General features: G+C 47.2%; 1 protein-coding gene across 2 annotated transcripts in view; it reads left to right on the forward strand.

The window, feature by feature from the left end:
* Positions 1-16,094: 16,094 nt before the first annotated feature.
* GFOD1 (Gfo/Idh/MocA-like oxidoreductase domain containing 1) overlaps positions 16,095-19,819 on the forward strand; it is a gene marked incomplete at both ends in the record, with an annotated part of 73,675 nt that continues 69,950 nt past the window's right edge. Inside the window, one exon of one of the 2 annotated variants that reach the window (XM_082479331.1) lies at positions 16,095-16,386. In XM_082479331.1, the coding sequence (XP_082335457.1) occupies positions 16,095-16,386 (292 nt within the window). The remainder of the gene's footprint in view (positions 16,387-19,819) is intronic. The other variant, XM_082479332.1, reaches the window with a different exon arrangement.

A 19,819-nucleotide genomic window follows, 5' to 3' on the forward strand; every position in this document is an offset into this window, starting at 1 on the left:
CTGTTGAACTGTGACAGAGACAAAGGAAATTTTAGAGGGCAAATGAAGGATGCTCTTGAAAACCAGGGATGTTAATTGGTACTCTGCTCTGTATTGATCTCACTCTTCTGCTTCTGAATTTGACTGAGGTTCTGCAACCCCAACCCAGGCAGATTGCCATTAAAGAGTTTTTGTCTGCATTAACCCAGCAGTATTAAACCTTCTGTGGTTCTGATATTCACCTTCCTTTTCTTTTCCTTTTTCCACTAGAGCTGCCCTTTTAACAGACTTTCTGTCATCCCATACCCTGCCCTAAAAGCACAGGAATTTTCCCATCTAACTGGTGTATTAAAAATTGTCCAGCAGTCCCTGAAAAAAACACCCATATGGCTTGCAAAGCATTGCTTAGTCTTTTTGCACTTTATGCTTCGTTCTGCGGAATTGCTGATAGTGGTGTAGCTTCAAGTTTCTCCACATTAATTGCAATGATATTTTTCAGTCTTTTCCTGCCAACCAAGCTGCTGGCTTTCGATCAGAAATCACATGTGCGCTAGAAAGAAGCAGTGGATTGCTGTCAGCTGGCTCCCGTCTGTTTTGCCGTGGAGGGAAGGGTGAACGGCACAACATGGGGCTTCTGCCACTGGGGAGAGAAAAGGTATAATGTACACAAGGTATATGAAAGTACTTGTAAATAGGGGATTAAAACTGCAATAACCAAGCTCAGGGGGTCCCTTTTTATACAATATTGAGCTTGAATCAAGTAGATATCGTTTCTATCCCTGGAGTCACTGCTGATCTGAGGCTGACCGTGGATTCCCCACCTACCTGCACCTCAGTGTCCTCATATGCATATTGGAGATAAAGTTGCCAGACTCCTTTATGAAGTGCTTTGGGACCTGCTGGTGAAAAGCAGTTTACATTATGTGAACATGAAGTGCCTTCTTTGTCTGATATGGCATCTTATACAGTCAGCCCTACGGGCACATTAAACATTATTTCTGCAGAGTCAAAAGGCACAAATATGTACGTAATAAATAGATGAAGAACCAGTCAGAGATAAGTAAAGAAGAACACAGCTCCCACTAGCTTGGCTGAAAAGAGGCATCACTGTTGGAGCCCAGCCTGCACACCAGATGAACCACGGATACGGGGATGTGCAGAGGGGCCATTCAACAGGGATGGCCAAGCCTTTCTGCAGATGGGGGAAGACCCATGCTGAGGGTTGTCATGTCTCTCCCTAGGAGATTCTTGCTACAAAGATGCCCACGTGTGCGATATAATGCCTCCTCGGTAGCCCCCAGGTTTCTGGAAAGCCGTGTTGTGCGTGTGTCGTACAGATGGTGTTTGTGTGCTGAGTACACACAGTGCTGCCAGCAAGCATCGGACCTACGGCACGGCCACGCAGCGATGCTGTGCCTACGCATGGGAAGGGCTGTGCTTATCAACCACCCAGTGCACGTCTGGTCAGATCCTGCGCTCCAGAGAAGCCCAAAATTTCCAGCTATAGCTCCCGTGCAGAAACACCAACTGGTCTGCCAGATGACCTGGCAAGTCTGTTCTGGATAAAACTAAAAACTTCCCCCAAATGCTGATTTGGCATGGTGTCCATGCAAGGGCAGCAGGAGACATCCAGGCACTGTATCTGTGCCACAGCTGCGGCCCCTCTTCTCCTCTTGCCCTTATTTGGTTGTTGGTACCCTCTGTTTCAGGCTTCACAGCCAAGGGAAGGACTGAGGATAGGGTTTTGCTGCATGGCTAAACCTCTGCCAGCGGGTTTGGGAGACTTCTGGGTTCATGAGCTTTTCCTCCGTCGGGAAGGCTGCAAGGCTGCTGCCTTGGGGCTCATGGCTACTCGCAGGGAGATGATGCAGCCCTCGCACAGCCCTCATGCACCGCTGCCAGCATGATGCTGCCCAAACTTCATGGCATGAACCCCCGTCCCCTCTTTGCCTCTCAGGAACCTCTGCTGTCGCAAAGAGCTGGGTTTTTGGTTTCAAGTGGGAAAGGAGAAGAGTGGTCCCCAGGCGTGAGGATATCTCCTGCTCCTTTGGTCTTCCCCCCAGGCAGGTGTTGAGGGGAGCTCGTTGCAGATCAAAGGAAGAGCAATACTTCTGGGAGGGGAGGTTACCAAAATGCTCTGCAGTCCAGCTCACCGGCAGCAAACAGTAAACTCGCCTCTTCCGAGGGGGTTTGCAGGGAGTCCAGCTTGTTTGGAAGGGAGGTTTGACAGGACTTGTGTGACGGATAGCGGGAAAAGTTTCCGGCAAACAATTAAAAAGAGGCAGGGGGGAACGCTCTTTTAGCATTTTTCCATGAGTCTTTGGGTAACTGGAAGAGCTACTTGTGAAACTCTGAAGTGACAGTGAATTCCCGGAGAGAGACAAGATGGCCCAAACACTGTGTTTCCGACAAAAACTGTTCTGAGTTTTGCTCCCAGCAAAAAAAAAAGCGAGCAATGCCAAACCAGTCCTCCAAGTAACTCTATAGTTCAGTGCTTGTTTTATGCCATCTCTTTTGGGGACCTCTTATGAACAGAGTGTTTTTTCAAGTTCCCTACTTTTCCTATCCTACTTGACATTTCTTTTGAACACCTTCATCTTCCTCTTCTAAGGCAGCAAATTCTGCGTCTCTCTTGTCTCTCCCCTTCCCTTGCGTCTTCTGTGAAGAGCAGAGGAATTTCCTCCACGTGTTGATCAACTGTTCCTGACCGGGTAATTTCTGTTTTGTCTCGGGCAATCCAGCAGGCTTGGGTGATTAAAAGTTAATGATTGTATGTGGTATATATCTCTTCTCCTATTGAGAAGATTTCTCTATACCAGTGTATTGGGCACAGCAAAGCTCTCCCAACCTTGAAGATGAACTGAATGTAAAAAAATGTATCCTTTTGAACCAGTCTTTCAGAAGTCAGTTGAAGGAGCACTAAACAGTTACAGGCACAGACACTGGCAAGGTCGCATTTTGCCATGCAAGCTGCAATTTGATTAATGTGGCGGTTATTTCATGGGAAATTAGGAGAAAGTTTTCAGAGTCATGAGAGGAAATTAGGCCATCTTACGCTTTTAAAACTCTTTAAAACTCAGTGGTACTTCTCCTCCCCCGGAGGTTTATGAGCATGCAGGCAACTTCTGTATTTAATCAAGAAAGCAAGCACAGCACAAAGGCTGAAAATGTTTTCCAGGGGCAGTGGGACAGATGAGAAATCCTGGTTTCTGGAAATCTTGACCTCAGCATCTTGTTTTGCATAGTCCAAATCCTCGGTTGTGTATCTTGCTTTATCCAGTGCCGAGGTCTAATTTAGAAGCACTCTACAGCATCAAGTGCTGAACATGGCCTGACTGGCACCTCTGGAAGTCTCCTTGACCTCAGAGGGATCTCTCAGTAGGTTGGACTGTCTGTCCAGAACGAATCTTGGTTCCCTCCGGCAGAGGGAAGTAGCCAATGCATCTGAACTATGTGGAAAAGAAGGTCCCATGGTATGAATCATCTGCTTCCCCTGGTGGAAAGAGGGTGGTTCTAATCAATGCCTTACAAAAAAACCAGAGAAACCTCTTTCCTGCAAATGATCAACATAAGCCAGCCGTGGGACAAGTCTAATTCAGGAGGAGTAAACTTGGAGTCAATCAGCAGTGTTGAGGATGCCTTGGAAGCTTCTTGGTGTTAATGAAGGTTTCACTAGGACTTTAAGACTTTAAAACTGTGCTTTTCTACCAGACGTGGGAACGCAACATTAATGCAGATGCAATAACCATAGCCCAGTGGAGAGGTTTTGGGCTGGAACTCAAAAGATCTGGTTTCTGTTTTGGGATGTGCTGATTGTGACATGGGAAAATACTCTGTGCTAGATTTAGGAGAGTGAGATGGCTGCTTGAGTTTAATGTTTTTGGCTGTCACGAGATCCAGTTTTAACCTTCTGTGCTCCCAACATTTCCATGCACTTGACTTTCCAACGGTTGAGCCCCCAGGGTCAAAGCTTTTTAACCTCCAGTCTGGAAACTACTAACGGTCTGCAAGATATCAAAGATGATCTTTGGAAGCATCACAATTTAGAAACAAAACGAAATTATCACACATGACAGCATGAAAAGACAGAATGGGGAAAATAGTGAACATCTCTAATTGTATTTAGTTGCAAATAAAAGCTACTATGGTGACTGCACAAATTGGCCTTTTGATTTGTTTCCTGAAAGGAGTAAGTTGCTCTGGATTTTCAAAGCATCACTCCCAATGTGTGACTTTTTGCTGCTGTCCCTGCAGCCGAACGTGCACATCTCTGACAAGGCTGAGCTGCATGTCTTGTGTCTAAATGCCAGCAGGGTGCCCAAACTGGTGCTTCCCCAACCTGTTCTGCACCTGGAGGCTTCATAAGGTCTAAGTTCATCTCACTACCCCCTCAGCAGGTCTGGAGGAGATTGGTATTTTCCCTCTTATGCACAAACTCTGCAGTTAAGGCAGCTCTGCAGTTGTATAAGAATCAAACCTAACTCCCCGCCCCCCCCCATCTGCCCTGAGGACACGTGAAACCTCATCTCCCACCTTTTGGGAGGTTGTTCTTACGTTCAGGCTCCCAGCAGCTCTCAGCCTCTCCCTCCCAGTGGAGCCCTCCCACTCCCTGTGGAATATTTCCATCTTTCCGAAGCAAACTACGACCTCACAGATCACAAGAGAGGGCGATTGCTTGTGAAGGGGAGGGGAGACCTGAGGTCCAGTCCTTGCTCACACTAAAAGCTCAGTGTTTTAGTAACGTGTTTGCTAACAAGGTTTTAAAGAAAGGCAGAGCGCTGAAATGGGGAGCCAAGGCAGTAAGCAAATTCCTGGAACAGCCACCTATTGAAGTGATGCACAAGGTTTTTTCACTTGGAGCCTTTATTGCATGTGAAGAAAGTGTATTTCCTTTCTTTCAGTTTCTTCATTTTAGCTTGGTCAACGACTTGTTCATTAGAAATGAGAAATTAATTACAGGTTAAAAAAGCTGGAAATGTCTTTTTCCTACCCACCAGTCTATGAATAAACTGAGACACCAGGGCTGAGATCTACTTTTTCTAGCCTGGTTAAGCACTGGTTAACAGTTACTTCATGAACATCAGTTTTCTTTGTTTAATAATTCAGTTAACTTTAAATACAAAATGTGTTTTGCCACCTTCTTCTTTCACATCCAAACCATTTAATGAGACTTTATTTGATAATGAAAACCAATGCTGCCTTATTGTATGTTATTGCAGCCTAATTTCAATTCAACCTAACTCCTAAGAAAAAAATTGAATTACCTAGTAAATACAAGATATAATTTGCCATTTCTAATATAATAAAAGCTAATCACTAACATTTGAATAAAAATTTCGGTTGTTTAAGCGTTTGAGCGTATACATATCACAAAGTTAGCAAAACAAGAAAGTATGAAATATAGCAAAAGGCTTCAGGTACTTTGGAAGAAATCTCAGTGGTTACCAACCACCAGGCACCAACTGTTCTTTGGAAAAATGATTAAACACAAATGCAAAACAGGAATAAAACCTGGTAACTTTAACCAAGGTCGCTTGCTTTCTCCTTTAAGTGACATTTAAAAGAGATTGTTCAAATCCCACGTGTATGAATCGCTCCACCCAGCTCATTTTTCACAACAGGAGGTAGCAAGTTTTCGTGCCTCTGTGGTCAGGAAAGAGAGGAGGAAGGAGGCACGCTGTTGGCTGCCGTTTCAGTTCACCTCTGCTCGCTCCCACCTTTCCCTTGCAAAAGGCTTCCAGCAAATGTACTTTTTGCCTCGTGTTTCTCTGTACTGCCTTTCTGAGGAGCAAGGTGCTTGTGTTTTCTGCCTGGCCTTTCCCCTCTCCAAGCATCCTTCTCTCTACCCTTGTCTTGTCCCATTTTTATTCCCCGCAGATCTCTCGTAATGAAGAGATACAGCTGAAACCACCCGGTAGGTCTGACCAGAAATGCTTGGGAGCGCCCGAGATTTCTGTGTAGCGGCAAGTCGTGACCAGTGATGTTTCTAGGATGTGCAGGGAACTGCGACCTGCTGTGTCTGAAGGGAGAAAACCAGAGAGCTGAAGTTCGGCACCCTGGAAAGTCAGGGGATGAAACGCAAAGCAGCCTCGATGCATCAGTTCAGCCCAGGGAAAGAGATGCTATTTACTGTGGTGCGTGTTACCTGGGACTTCTCTGCTCCCTCTCTCCTTTCTGTCCAACTCCCAGAGTCACTCCAGCATTACACGTCCTGCCCATGTTTTGTACTAAACCAGCCCAGCCCAAACACAGCATAACTCCTCTGGATGTCTGTGGGAGAGTTTCAAAATCCCACTCCACCACCCGCTGCAATTGTATCTTCTTCCAGGAACTGGAAGGACTCGGGCTCTGCAGCGTTTCCAAGGGCAGCCCAGTCCTTCTGCTGGGATGCTGCTGTGCATGCAGGTTACCAAACTCCCTGATCCCAGCTGTTGCCTCTAAATTATTCCGAGACTGTTTAGAATGGCTTTTGGGTTGTTGTGGTTTTGTGTTTTTTGGTTTTTTTTCAAAATAGAATTACTGAGTGCAGCATGCTGGCAGCCCTCAACATTCACATCAAATGCTGCTGCACGATGTGCTGCCTGAGAGATAAAGAAAAATAGAAAAAGACATTGGGGGCCACTAAAACTTGTTAGCTACTGATCAGCTCTACTGCAAGTCTGATGTGGGGGAACCGACTCAAGGCAGGTTTGTCTGCCTTGAATGAAAGGCGTAACTGCAGGATTGTTAAGCCTTGTGACTGTGCTTATTTGCAGAGTTTAACACAGAGAAAAGCAGGATTTGCATCCACATGAGACTGCTTAGGGCGTTTGCTGTGGGAAAAGAGTTAATATTTCCTTCTCCTTAATTGTCATGAAAATGAGTCATGATTTAATTCTGGGCCATTTTCTATGCCAGATGAATGGTACAGTTATTCTTTGCTCAGATATGTGAAATGATAAAAACAACGCAAAGATGAGAATGTCATATTCCAGCATTCAAATCACAGAGCTTCTCCTTCCCTTGACCGGGATCTGAAATGCTCGCATTTTTATAAGTGTGAAATGAATGAAAGAAAATGCAAGCATCTCTCCTTTCAAGATGTGCATGATTTCATGGCAAGTGCTTTATGCTTTTTTTCGACTTGCCTTTGAGCCTTGCCCAATCACAACGTTTACTACATTGAAAACTATTTCTCTGTGGAATCAAATCCAGTTAAGTCTAAAGTCTGAGGGTAAACGCTCTAACCTGGATTTGTAAAATGGTTTGAAAATGTGATTAAAGCCAGTCTAGCTTTTCATGGTAAATAATAAAAATTTTGCATCCGACAGAGATATTCAACTGAATGCTGCCAGAAATTGCACTGCTGTATTCAGCACCCGTCTTTGTCTTGTCTCTTGTTAGAACAATAGGAGCGCAGTCATACATTCTACAGTGTCCCACATAGAGTATATGTGGGACACAGCCCGATGTGTACTGCATTAGGTTTGTGATTCCATAATGTCCTTAATAAAGCTGCCCTACTTTCTTTGTTGCTATGCTTTTCTAATATTAGAAGTGCTGAGTGCTATAGCACAGCCTCATTAATATTAAAAAAAAAAAAATCTCCTATTACTAAGCAATCCCCATTCATCTACTTTCCGTCATTTGTCTTACATTGAAAGGTGACGTGTCCTGAAATATCGGAAAGACACGTATGCAGCTGGAACACTGTCCGGTGCATTACAGGTGAGATGTGTGGCAACTGGAAGCTCCCTGCTGCAGCCTTCACTTTCATGAGAAATCATTAAGCCCTTTCTTGTGGGTTTATTTAATAAACTGCAGTTGCTGCACCAGTTCCTAAAATGCTAAGTATCTGTGTTATTCCTAATGATTAATGCCTGAAGCCTGATGATGATATAGATAGTGATCTGAGCTGCTAAAATACTTTTGAAGAAACATTCTCCTCTTAAATAAAGTTCCTTTGAAAGAGCCTATTTTCATTTCAGGAGGACGATTAAGCCTTGCTTAAATATTAACAGGAATTTCTGGTGTGGAAGTTATCTGTTTATCTTGAGTCGGGAGTCAGTCTCTAGCTGTTATGATTGCAAAGAACATCTCAAAAATGTAACCTCATTAAAACCGGGGCCCAGTTGCCTGCCTCAGTTTGCAGATTTTATGAGAGAGCTGCTCACCCCTCCTCATTTCGACGGTGATGATTCAGGCCTGGACACCAGAAATTGTTGACTTTTACTGTGTTCCTTCGGGCACACCAGGGGAGGACCTGTTCTGAATGACGGCAGGCACAGGGCAAGGCTGAAGAGGAAGGGGAAGTGATTAAGCCTGATTTCAAGAAGGAAGTCTCCAGCTTTGAAAAAAGCCAAGAAATACCTTTGGCTCTTAGGAGGGAGAGAATTAGAAAACCATCTGATTGTGTCTTTGTTATAAGGAAAACAGTGACGCGAGTTTCCGATGCCCTCAAGCACTTGACAGCGTACTCTCCTCGCCTCATGTGGATGGGGACCTGGGGGACCCCAGGGATAGGCTGGCCTCCCTGCTCCGGCCAGGAGACGTTGCTGCCTTCCCGAGGAGGACAAGGCTCACCTTCTACACTACGGACATTATACAGGTTCAATACTCGTCTGGATTGAAGAAAAGAACCTCCAGAAAGACCCCGAAATAATGGCTTTACTGTTGCAGGTAAAGGAGAATTTGCAAAGAGCTAGTAACCCAGAGACCAGACTGGACTGAATTTATCCTTTGTGCAAATAAAGAACACATGGTTGACCACTATTGATTTAATGAAGCAAGGTCACAGAGCAGGTAATGCAGGCCAGACTTCAGCACGGTCGCATCAGTGCAGCTGGCAAATCTAAACCCTGAGATTTAACAGCGTTACAGTCTTAAAGAGCATGATTTTAAGGGAGCGATAGCTGTGCAGAGGCATGCCAATGTCTGAAAGCAAACAGCGCTAACCCTGCTCGTGCTACGGTACTGGCGTCGACCTAAAGATTTTTCTCACTTTTATTTTTTTCCTCAATCCATAAAAAAAGAAAGACTTGTTGACTTGCATTTGTTTGTTCAGATTAAATATAATCACAGTACCAATCCACAGCTCCAAATGCATGTGCCATAAATTCAAAATCGAAATGGAAACAAATGGGGAAGGCTGCCTAGGATCATAGGATCGTACTTCAGGCTGGCAGGGACTCAGCAGGTAGCGCAGTAAATATCACTGCCTCAGTACCTTTCCCTTCAATGGCCCAGGAGGGGAAAGAGAAGAGTGGCGTTTCAGTCTGTCCAGCAAGCTAGCAAATCTGGATTCAGACAGATCATAAGAGAAGTACAAGTTTCTGTTACTGAGTATCATAAAAAAACGTATGCGTAAAAGCCAGCAGCGGGACACAAGCCTGCATTAGAAGAGAGCACTCCCCAGAAGCAATTAGCTGCATTCATCTATTCCCAGGAAACAGATCCTCCTGGGATTCAGTATCTTCTTAGCGCGCACAGGACGTGGGCTTGTTGCAACAGGTAGACAGAAATTCCTGCCTACCCTGCCTGAATCACTGAGCCTTTGTCAAACAGCAGCAGGTTTTCTGTTGTGAAATGTAACTGACTTGCAGTATCCTGGAAGGCTGTCCAAATCAGCAGTATTCAACATGCCTAACATTTAATTTTTTTTTTCCTGCAATAGATATATATTTTGCTTTAAAACCTATTCCGTAACTGTCTCCGTTAAGGCTTCTTTCAAGTCCTGTTGAAATCCCGGCTGCTTTCGGGGAGAGGACGCTTGAGGAGGGGGGCGACTGACTCCAGCACGGAGCAGTCTTGTGCTGCATTCCCATATAAAAGGGGGTTTCTACCAAACTGGACCCTTTCAAAACCCGTGCTGCACGGGCAGGCTTAGAAGTCTTGAAATCGCACATGCTCACTTTCACACACTCCTGCATGACTAATAAAGTGATGATTCTCTGCTATTTTCATCCTGAAGTGACATCTCAGCTGCCCTGCAAGCAATGTGCAATGTTCTATTGCTAAAACAATAATCACTTTGGCAGCATATTACAGCTATTTGCACAGCGCTTAACAAGTGTGATCTGACACAAACTACTGCTTAGGCTCAAAACCATTTTTCAGAATTAAGAATTTCTATACGACTCGTTCACCCTGCTTCCCCCCCATTCCCTCCCCCAGCAAAGTACCAATACAAGAATCCTCTTCTCCACGGGTCTGCTTACATATTTCAGTAACCGTGCATTTGCTAAGGTGGCTTAGTAAGCTTTAGCTACTTCTGCCCAGTCCATTGCGTTTGTCCAGGGCCTCTGGGTGCCTGGCGGCAGCCCAGGCGGAGCAGCAAATGGCCGAGGCACGGGTAGAGAGAGCTAAATTTATTGTGGGCAGGAATCCTGCCTCCTGCGTAGATCCAGTACCCGGGGTTGTGCTCTAGTATGTCTCAGGTAGGTCCGATTTGCTGAAGGCATGTCAGGGGTTTCAGCTGCAGGTTCGTCGCATGCAACACATCCGATGATTCAGTGCCCATACGTGTGCTGCGTGGTGCATACGCCCACGTTTCTTTCAGGAGGGAATGACTGATGTGAGCTTTAAGCACGTATTACACCATCACGGGGCATGGTTGTACCTGTGGAGCGATGCGCCCTTTCCCTGCTTTCATTAAGGGACCCCATGTCCATCTTTGCTAACAGGTTCTCTACCTGCTTTCTCACCTTATTGAACTGTGACTGATATGAGCTTAGAAAAGCCAGCTAGGCCAAAACTGTGAGGGTCTACCAGCTCAGTGCTCCTTTTTGGGTGCCTGGTTGCCCTCAAGCACTCAAAAAGACCCAACAGAGAACAACAGAGAACATTGCACTCATTTTTTCTGAGCCTCAGTTTGTGTGTAAAGTGGGAGTATACGCACTTGTCTCCCTTCATAGGATGTCCATATTGTCAAAGAGTGAAATTGTACTTATTTAGGTCCTCCTCTGTGCCTTCGTGAACCGAGCACCAATGCCTTCAGAAGTATCTTGTTAGTGATGTAGTTTCTTGACACCTCGCTGGCTTCCTTACAGCCCATCCACACATGGAACACACATCTTCTAAAGAAAGGCTCTGAAAACAGGGAAGGAATAAACTCGGAAAATGTACTGGAAAGGCTCAGGCATGAGGCCTCCAGGCGCGGGCACAACTCCCTCTGATGGGGACAAAGGAGGGCTGAATGTGTTATGAACCTTTTGCCTAGCACATGTGGTCTACTCTTCTCTAGTCCTCGCCATTGCACTTTGGAGCATTTAATACTACAAACCTTAAAGCAGCTCCTGCCTTTAGATCCCTGAGCAAGAACTTCTGTGGGTTGTCTCAGTGGAAATGCATCCAAAGAGACACTAAAAAGAAGCGTATGGCTCTTTGCAAGAACAAATTCCTGCAGGCCTGAGAAACTGCCAATTGTGTGGCATTAGATGTAAAAAAGGACTTGAGCAACTCAGCTCACACATCCTTTCTCGTGCTGCACACTAAAGCTGGGGATGAGTCAGTATGGCTGAGTGGGAGAACCAGACAGGTCTGAATCACCACTTTTTTCCTCATCTCCGAAGCACTATTATTTCCATGCAAATAATTTCAAGTCTCAGAGCCAAAGAAGCAGCCCAGTAGTGGTGATCGCAAACCTCATACCCCAGAAGGAGCCAACTGGTTAATGAAAATTCACACCCGCTTCATGTTTGAAGACACTGATTTATGTAAAAGGAAATTAGCTAATTAATCTTAAAATCCTGGAGCTTGAGAAGTATTTGGAGAGACAGTAAGCTCCGTTTCGGGATTTCACTGAAGCTATGTATTATTCAGCTCTTTCCATTGTTGTTCAGACTGATGTATGAGAGGTTTGAGAAACGCAGCTGTGGAGTCTGACAGGAGAAATGTTAAAAAAGTCTGAAAAAGGCCAGATTTTCTTTTAAGTACAGAGAAGTAAGAAAGAAACAGTGTGGGATCCTGGTACTCTATCAGATGGATCTTTCTGTTGAGTTCAGCGGGCTCTAGATGGAAACCTCTGCAATATGTGGGAAGACACCTTCACACATTCAGAAAGTAAATTGAGGACTTTTATCTGCAAAGAGTTATCTGTATCTGGAAGACCACCAACTTTATGCATTTCACTTACGCCAACAGATAACAAGTATTTGCATGTCATGTATGCTTGATTGATCCTTTTATACCGGTTATACATCTTTTTATATCTAGTACTTTCAACTTACTAGTTACTTTAGTAATAATAAAATGAAAAACAAAGTACAACAAAAGATAAATGAAAATAATTAAATAGAAAGTAAAAAACCCATGGATTTCTTACTTCTATAATCTCAACACTTATTTAAGAAGAAACCAATATAATTCTACAGAAAGAACTTCACACAATATATGAAATCCAACCAAGAAGGCAGTTTCAAATCTCTGCAAACAACCATATCAGAATTCTGTAGAAGAGCTATTAAGTTATGACTTCTTACATAAAGTTGGTGATGTACCTACATATACATTGAACAGTATAATGACCCAGAGCTGCAAAACTCAACTGAAATATGTAAAAGGAACAGAATAGTGACTGCAACACTTTTATTAGTTTCCTGATGGTTGCTTTCGTTTACAGAATTTAGAAACAGAAAAAGGATATATGAGAGTTTTATGCTTTTTTTTCTATGTGCAATTTTATGCTAATAACCTATTTCAGGCTAAGAAAAACATCAAGAATGAACAAAATTATTCTCTGTGAGAGAAACCTGTGGGTATGTATGTGTCTTCCTTGAAGGAAGCTTTGGCAACCTTAAGAACAAAATGCAAGCTCTCTCGAGAAGGCTGGCAGGCTAAGAAGTGGAAAGATCCGATATACAGAACACTGGGGGCTTCGTAGTTCAATACACACCGCCTGGGGAACCTCGGTCCTGGTTAGACACATCTTCAAAGCAAAGCACTTTGCTGCCGCCTTAACCTTTTTTGTCTTTGCACAAATAATCTTGCCCAGATTTGATAGTATGTCAAGTCAGGAGTGACTGGCAGCACTAGTGGTGTGGAGTTGAGCACGGATTCTTCCACTTATGTTGGCAGTCACCTGCATCTCAGCGAGGACACAGTCTGCATTACTGAAATGCTGGTTGTCCTTTATCAGCTTCCCGCAGTCCTTCTGGGTGATCACAGGGACAGGCAAGTGTAGCCTGGTGGCCCTATTTCACACATTTAAGAAAGAATTGCACCCTACTCCAGTACAGTCAGTTATGGGGTATATCCCCCAAAGTCCCTGCAACAAATGAGGGGAGCGCAGCACCACTGCAGATGCGGCGATGCAGGTTTGGTGGTGTAATGTGTTCAGAGGTCGACTTGGCGACTGGAGCACTGAGAGCTGGGTGCCATTTGCTCAGCTTAGCTCTGCAAAGTTACGTTAACCTAACTGGAAAAAGAAAAAAAATCATTTTAATAAGTAAAGCAAGGAAAAATTCTCTCTAGGAAAAAAATGGACTTAGCAGGGTGTAACAATTTCATTCCCTAGGCCTTAATTCCCATTTTGTATGCCTTACTGAAAATTTCTCAAAACAATGACCTTACATAGATCTTCATAAAGTGGCTTGTGCCTACTAAAATAATAAAAGCTACATAATGAGTAAATAGGCATACAGATTCTACTTCTCTTCGACGTTCACATATTTACCCTGTTCCCGTACCCCGGCTACTTTCTCGGGGTTTATTATTTTGCACAGACAAGCAAATAAGACAAGAAAGAGGTTCCAAATTGCTCATCCTGGGAACATCCCCGATAAAGAGATTTGCATGGCTGCTGGAGAGATTGCCAATGCAATCTCTGTATTTTCAAGAAAGGTAATACCACTGTGGTTATTTGACAAATGGATCTGGATCATGTTTCAATTGTCAGAAGCCAAAGAGTATCCTTCTCCCTCGCTTCAGTGCTAATAGTGCATGGAAAGCAAAACACGCTTAACTTGCGGCGATCCTTTCAGCGTCTGTGCTTTTTGCAATGAAGAAGTGTTTGCTGTGAGATGGTGGCAGGAAAAAAACCCAAACAACAAAACCCCACCTCTTTACAGAGTATGGGAAGGGAGTGCTGGCTTCCAAGGCTGATTTTTCAAACACTGGTGGATTACGTTTGCAACACTGTCCCTGGCACATCTCCAGGAGTCGAATATAGGAAAGGTTTTTAATTTCTTTTGTCTTTTCTTTCCTTTTCCTTTTCCCTTTCCTCTCCCCTTTCCTCTCCTCTCTTCTCATTCCTTCCTCCCTTTCCTTCCTTACCCTTCTCTTCCTTTCTCCTAGGAACCAGTAAAAAAGACAATATGTGGGAAAACGTCTTTATTCTTATTTGTAAATTAAAATCAGGAAGTTTCAGAATTTATTTTTTTTTAAAGAGTGAGAAAGACAGCAGTGCAACTGTGCGGCACTCACCAGAATGACCCTGCTTTCAGACCAGCTGATCTGCGCAGAGCCAGGGCAGAGATTCACCTCTGTCAGAATTAGGTCCGCGCAAATCTGTACAGGGCCCAAGGGCACTGTGGTCCTCAGCTGCTCCTGGACCCACCTAGTAGCCCCCAGGTCAGTAGAAGATGCCCATCTTTCATCGCGGCCAGGGGCAAAGGTAGGAAGAGCAGGAGTTTGCTCTTCTGCGTTTTGGATTTCATTGGTTGGTCCTTCCAACGTGAACCAATGTCCCAGTAAAGCCGAAAAGACATGATATAGAATCAATCATAGAATGGTTTGGGTTGGAAGAGACCTTAAAGGTCATCTAGTGCCATGGGCAGGGACACCTCCCACTAGGCCAGGTTGCTCAAAGCCCCATCCAACCTGATCTTGAACACTTCCAGAGATGGGGCATCCACAACTTCTCTGGGCAACCTGTTCCAGTGTCTCACCCACCCTTAGAGTGAAAAATTTCTTCCTGATATTCAATCTAAACCTACCCTCTTCCCATTTGAAGCCATCACCCCTCCTCCTATCACTACATGCCCTTGTAAAATGTCCCCCTCTGGCTTTCTTGTAGGCACCCATTAGGTACTGAAAGGCTGATGTTTGTAAAGGGAGCAAACGAGCGACTACCCGCTATGGGATGGGTGGTGGGGACCTTGGCCGACCATCCTGGCTGGCTGGGTGTGGTGGGGGACCTCCCCGGGGGGCGTCAGCCGGGGTCTGACACTGCACACTGCCGGTGCCGGGGTTCGAGGCACTTCCCCCCATCCCTTAGGACACCACATTGCTGGAGAACCGCCCCGGGAGCAGACGGGCTGAAGGCCCGTGGGCACGACTAGCTGACGCCAGTTCGCCGCTGTGGCTCTCCCACCTCTCCCGTCCCTCTTTACCGGGCGTGACCCCCATCACCACAGCCCCTCCCGCGGGGGAAGAACCGGCTGGTCTCCCCGTGCCCGGCGGCGCCGGGGTGTGTGTGTGAGGTAACCCGGAAAACCCAGGCGGACGGGAAACCCCCGCCGGCCTTCGGACAGCACCAGCGGGACGAGGGCTGACCCCCCCCCCCCCCCCCCAAACTGGGGGTGCGGCGGGCGGGGCGGTGCCCGCCGGTTCCCCAGGGGGCGCCCCGCAGCGCCGCCCCGCCGGTGCCGGTACCCGAGGCGGGGCCGGAGCCGGCGGCGGCCAATGGTGAGGCGGGGGCGGGGGGGGTGTGCAGGAACACCCGGGAGGTGACAGCCAGGCCCCGCCCCCCTCCCGCGGTGAGCGGGCGCCGGCGGCGACCATGGCACAGGAGCGGCGCTGAGCTCGGCGCTGCCGCCTCCCCCCTCGTCCCCGTCCCCCCCCTCCCTTCCCCCCCCCCCCCCCCCCACTTGTTGGCCGCCTCCGCCGGGGGAGGGCGGTTATCCGTCCGTTAAGGGAGGGCAGCGCCGGCGCCTCCGCAGGGGCGTGTGTGATGGTGCGGGCATGGCGGGGCAGCCGGCGGCCGCGGCGCTGCTGAGGCGGGGGGCGGCTGGTCCCGGCCCCGGCGGTGGCTTTGGCGGCGGCGGCAGCAGCAGCCAAGGGGGTCTGCCTCCTTCTCCCCCCCGCTCGGCGGCCGCCGCCGCCTCCTCCCTCCGCCCCGGCCGGCGCTGAGGAAAGGAGGGAGCGCCTCGCTTCGCCTCGCCTCGCCGTGCCGCCTCGCCTCGCCCCTCGCCGCCGCCATGCTGCCCGGGGTGGGGGTGTTCGGCACCGGCCTGACGGCGCGGGTGATCGTGCCGCTGCTGAAGGCGGAGGGCTTCGCCGTGAAGGCGCTGTGGGGCCGCACGCCCGAGGAGGCGGAGGAGCTGGCCAAGGAGATGAGCGTCCCCTTCTACACCAGCCGCATCGACGAGGTGCTGCTGCACCAGGACGTCGACTTGGTCTGCGTCAACTTGCCGCCGCCGCTCACCCGGCAGGTCGCCGTCAAGACCCTGGGTGAGTGGGGGTGGCCCGGTGGGGGGGTGTCTTCTGTGTGTGTGTGTGTGTGTGTGTGTGTGTGTGTGTGTGTGTGAGGGGAGTGACGACGGCGACCCCGCTCTGGGCTCGGGCTGGATGCAGCGAAACCCCGCCTCGGCGCGGAGTTTTCCCTCTGCTTCGCGTCCCCCATCTTCCCCGTGCGTGCGGAGAGGGCTTGGCCCGAGCCGCCGGTGCCCGGCGCTCCCCGCTGCCGCAGGCCCGAGGGGCGGCGGGGGGTGGCGCTGCCGCAGCCCGGTGTGACAATCCCCCGCCGGTTCCCTGCCGGGCTGGTTCTCCCTGGCGGTATAAGGCACCCGCCCCCTCCGGGATGCTTGGGGACCGGGCCTGACACACAGCCCACGCGGGGGGGGGGGAAACCAGGTGTCATCCGTGTGATGGTAAAAAGGGGAAAGTCAGTTTTAATGAAAAAAAAAAAGGGGGGGGGGGGCAGAAAATCATCATCCTGCCCGCGTTTGGCCGGCGCCCGGCAGGGGAGCGGGGAGCCGAGCATCGCTGCCGCCGTGGGGGGAAAGGGGGGGGGAGGGGCTGTGCGGGGGAGGGGGTGCCGGTTCTGCCCCGCGTCCCCCGGTACAAAGCGGGGAGGGAGGCAGGAAACGGTGAGAGCAGGGGGAAAGCTGTTTTTACAGCCGAGGTTTAATTAAGATCGTGTACAAAGGGAAGGAGGGACCGAGGAAGCCGGCACGCACCGTTGTCAGCTTCTCTGGTTTCAAGCGTGCAGAAGCGGGCAGCATCTCCCTTTCTCCAGCTCTGGGCGCTGCTCTTCCAGCTTCCCGGGTCCTTAAATACTTGTTTTCTGATGGATTGTAGCGGTAGCACCCTCCGGAGTTAGGAATCTGCCCCCTCTGCAAATACAGGTGGGAAAGAGTAAAAAGTGAGGGGGAAATGCTGTGAGTCATCGCTGAGGTTTAGCGAGTCGGGGTGGCCGGTTTGGCGCTGGGGCCGCAGCTATGTAGGCTGATTGCTATCGCTGTCAGCCTCATAACTGTGTGTGTGGCATGTCGTAGTGTTGCATTGCTACTGGCGTACTCGTTTAGGATTAGTTACCATTCACACACTGCTAATATCACAGCCAGCTGGTGCTTCCGACCTTTAAAATTAAGCAGTTAAGGGAATTAAGACAGTACCTAACTACAGTGTAGGCATTGGTCTGGAAGCCTTGCTCAGTGTTGCTTTCTGTACTTGGAAATTCTTGTCTCTGAGTTAGAGCGTTTGCTTGTCTTTTATAATATACTCTTGACTTTTTCCTGAAGGTACAACACTTGCACCGGAAGCCTGATTTGCTTGCCAGAACGATGTGTGAATTAATTTGTAATGGAGGAATATTTGTATCCCACAAAACCTAAATAAAAGACAGTGTCAAGCTAACAAGGTTTCACGTTTGACACGCATGAATTTGGTGGCAATTGTGTCAGTTTTCCTGTGACACACTTCCCTGCAGGTGTTGCTCATTGAAGTGCCCCGGCTTCTCTGTGCTCTTAGAGGTAGAGTCCCATGAGGTTTCAGGCAGACACGAGGCACTTGGTATGAAAACAAAAACTTCTGAAGTAATAAAGAAACACAATTGATGTGATTTTTCTGGAGGGCTTAAAGTAATACTATGTTTTGTCCCTCTCCGAATATTTGCAGCTAAAGGAGAAAAAAAATCTGTTCCCAAACACGTGCTGAATTTATGAATGATGCTGACAATTGATGTAGCTGAGATGTTACTGATAACTTGCTGATGCAATCTGCTAACAACAGACTGGAGAGAGAGAAAAATAGGTGTTTTCTCCCTATTCATTAGTACTGTACCATTCTCAGTTCCCTTTCACCTCTAGTTAATTTGGTTTCCTCCCGTTCCCCAACAGTTATTTGTATGTTGCAGGGGTAGTGAAATGTGTGTAAAAACGTGTGGAATGGTCATTAAGTAGGGATTAAACATGTCAGAAGGTGATAATATGTGATGTGATAATTTTTTTTTAGTGTATTACTTAAAGCATTATTATTTACAGAAGTATCTCTTGGACTATAAATAAATCTTCCCCCCAGTTATTTCAGAGGTAAATTTTTACTGTTTGGTGGTTGTGTGGGTGTTGTGTTTGTTGGGGGTTTTTTTGTCCTTTTTTTTTTTTTTTTTTTAAATTCAGTCATTGGATCTACAACAATGAAAGTTCTTCCATGTTCATACGGGTGCAAACAGGGGGCTAGAGCAGTAGTTCCTGAACTGCTGAGAGGAATACCTCCCCGTTGGCAGCCCCTTCACCTGGGCCTGCTTGTGCTTCATGGCTTGGGAACTGCTGTGCCATGGAACGATTATTTTGCTTCAGTCACTGAATTTTCTCTTTTGAGGGGAGGAGTGCAATTGCATTCATCAAGTGTGGTTTTCAAAAGCCTCTGGTAAGCAGGGACAATATTTTATAGATAGAGGAAAGCAGAAGCTGGAAGAACATTCCTTACTATGATAAGGAAAAGATGTGGGTCTTTTTTTTTCTTTTTTTTTTCTTTTTTTTAACTTTATTTTTTTTGTGTTTGTTTTTTTCTTCTTGAGATTTCACACAAGAAACATTATGCAGCAGCTAGTGATAGGACATAGACAGGGATACCAGAGGTTTTACATATAGGTGGAGGCTTCAGGTCTAAACATGATGTCCTGCGTTGCAGCAGAAAAGGTTAAGACAGACGTGAGTTATTTGTTATTACACCCAGGTCTGGCTTCCATATGGGACGAGGCATATCTGGCCTGGGAAGAGACAGGGACCAATTCTTCTTTTGTACCTGTATTTTATTTTAAATTGGCTTGTTGCCCAAAGCTGTGCTCATCTGGGGAGGTTTCATTATTAAAAAGTAAAAGCGCAAGGAAGCAGTTGGCGGTGTTTCTGTTGCCCGCCTAGAGCTGTGTTTACGCTCCGAATTTGCAGCACGTTCAAATCCACTCTGCCCTGTTTCTGATGTGGGCTCCAGAGGTGAAGGTGGGGTGAAACAGGTGTCCCTGCAGCTGTGTTTAATTCAGACCACGCAATGGGAAAAACTTGGTTGCTGTTTTCACTGATATGTCTGACATGTGAGATGTATTGCTGCTCGAAACATGTTTTTGGCACGGCAGCCCGTCAACCGCTATTAAAACACATATGTGTGAATACACGCCCCAGCTGAGGAAGTCCCCAAACTTGTGGCTTCCTGGAAGCTGTTGGGGGGAGAAAATGGGAGAAATACAGCTTAAACCTGCCCTGTTAACTTTTCCTCTAAGCCTCTGCAGCTCGTCTCTGTTAGAAGCAGGATCCTGAGCTGGCTCTGACTCTGCGTGGCAGTCATCTTAGGAGCTAGACCAATGCTGTGCAAGTCCATGGAACAGACCAAGTTCAAGAGAGAATTGGAAACCAGGCTGGTTTGGATGGTGACCAAGAGCATGAATAAAACCCGTGGTGTTTTATGTGAAATACGCTGATGGCCT

The sequence above is a fragment of the Vanellus vanellus genome (genome assembly GCF_965231255.1).
Source record: "Vanellus vanellus genome assembly, chromosome: 2".
Classification (NCBI taxonomy): Eukaryota; Metazoa; Chordata; class Aves; order Charadriiformes; family Charadriidae; genus Vanellus; species Vanellus vanellus.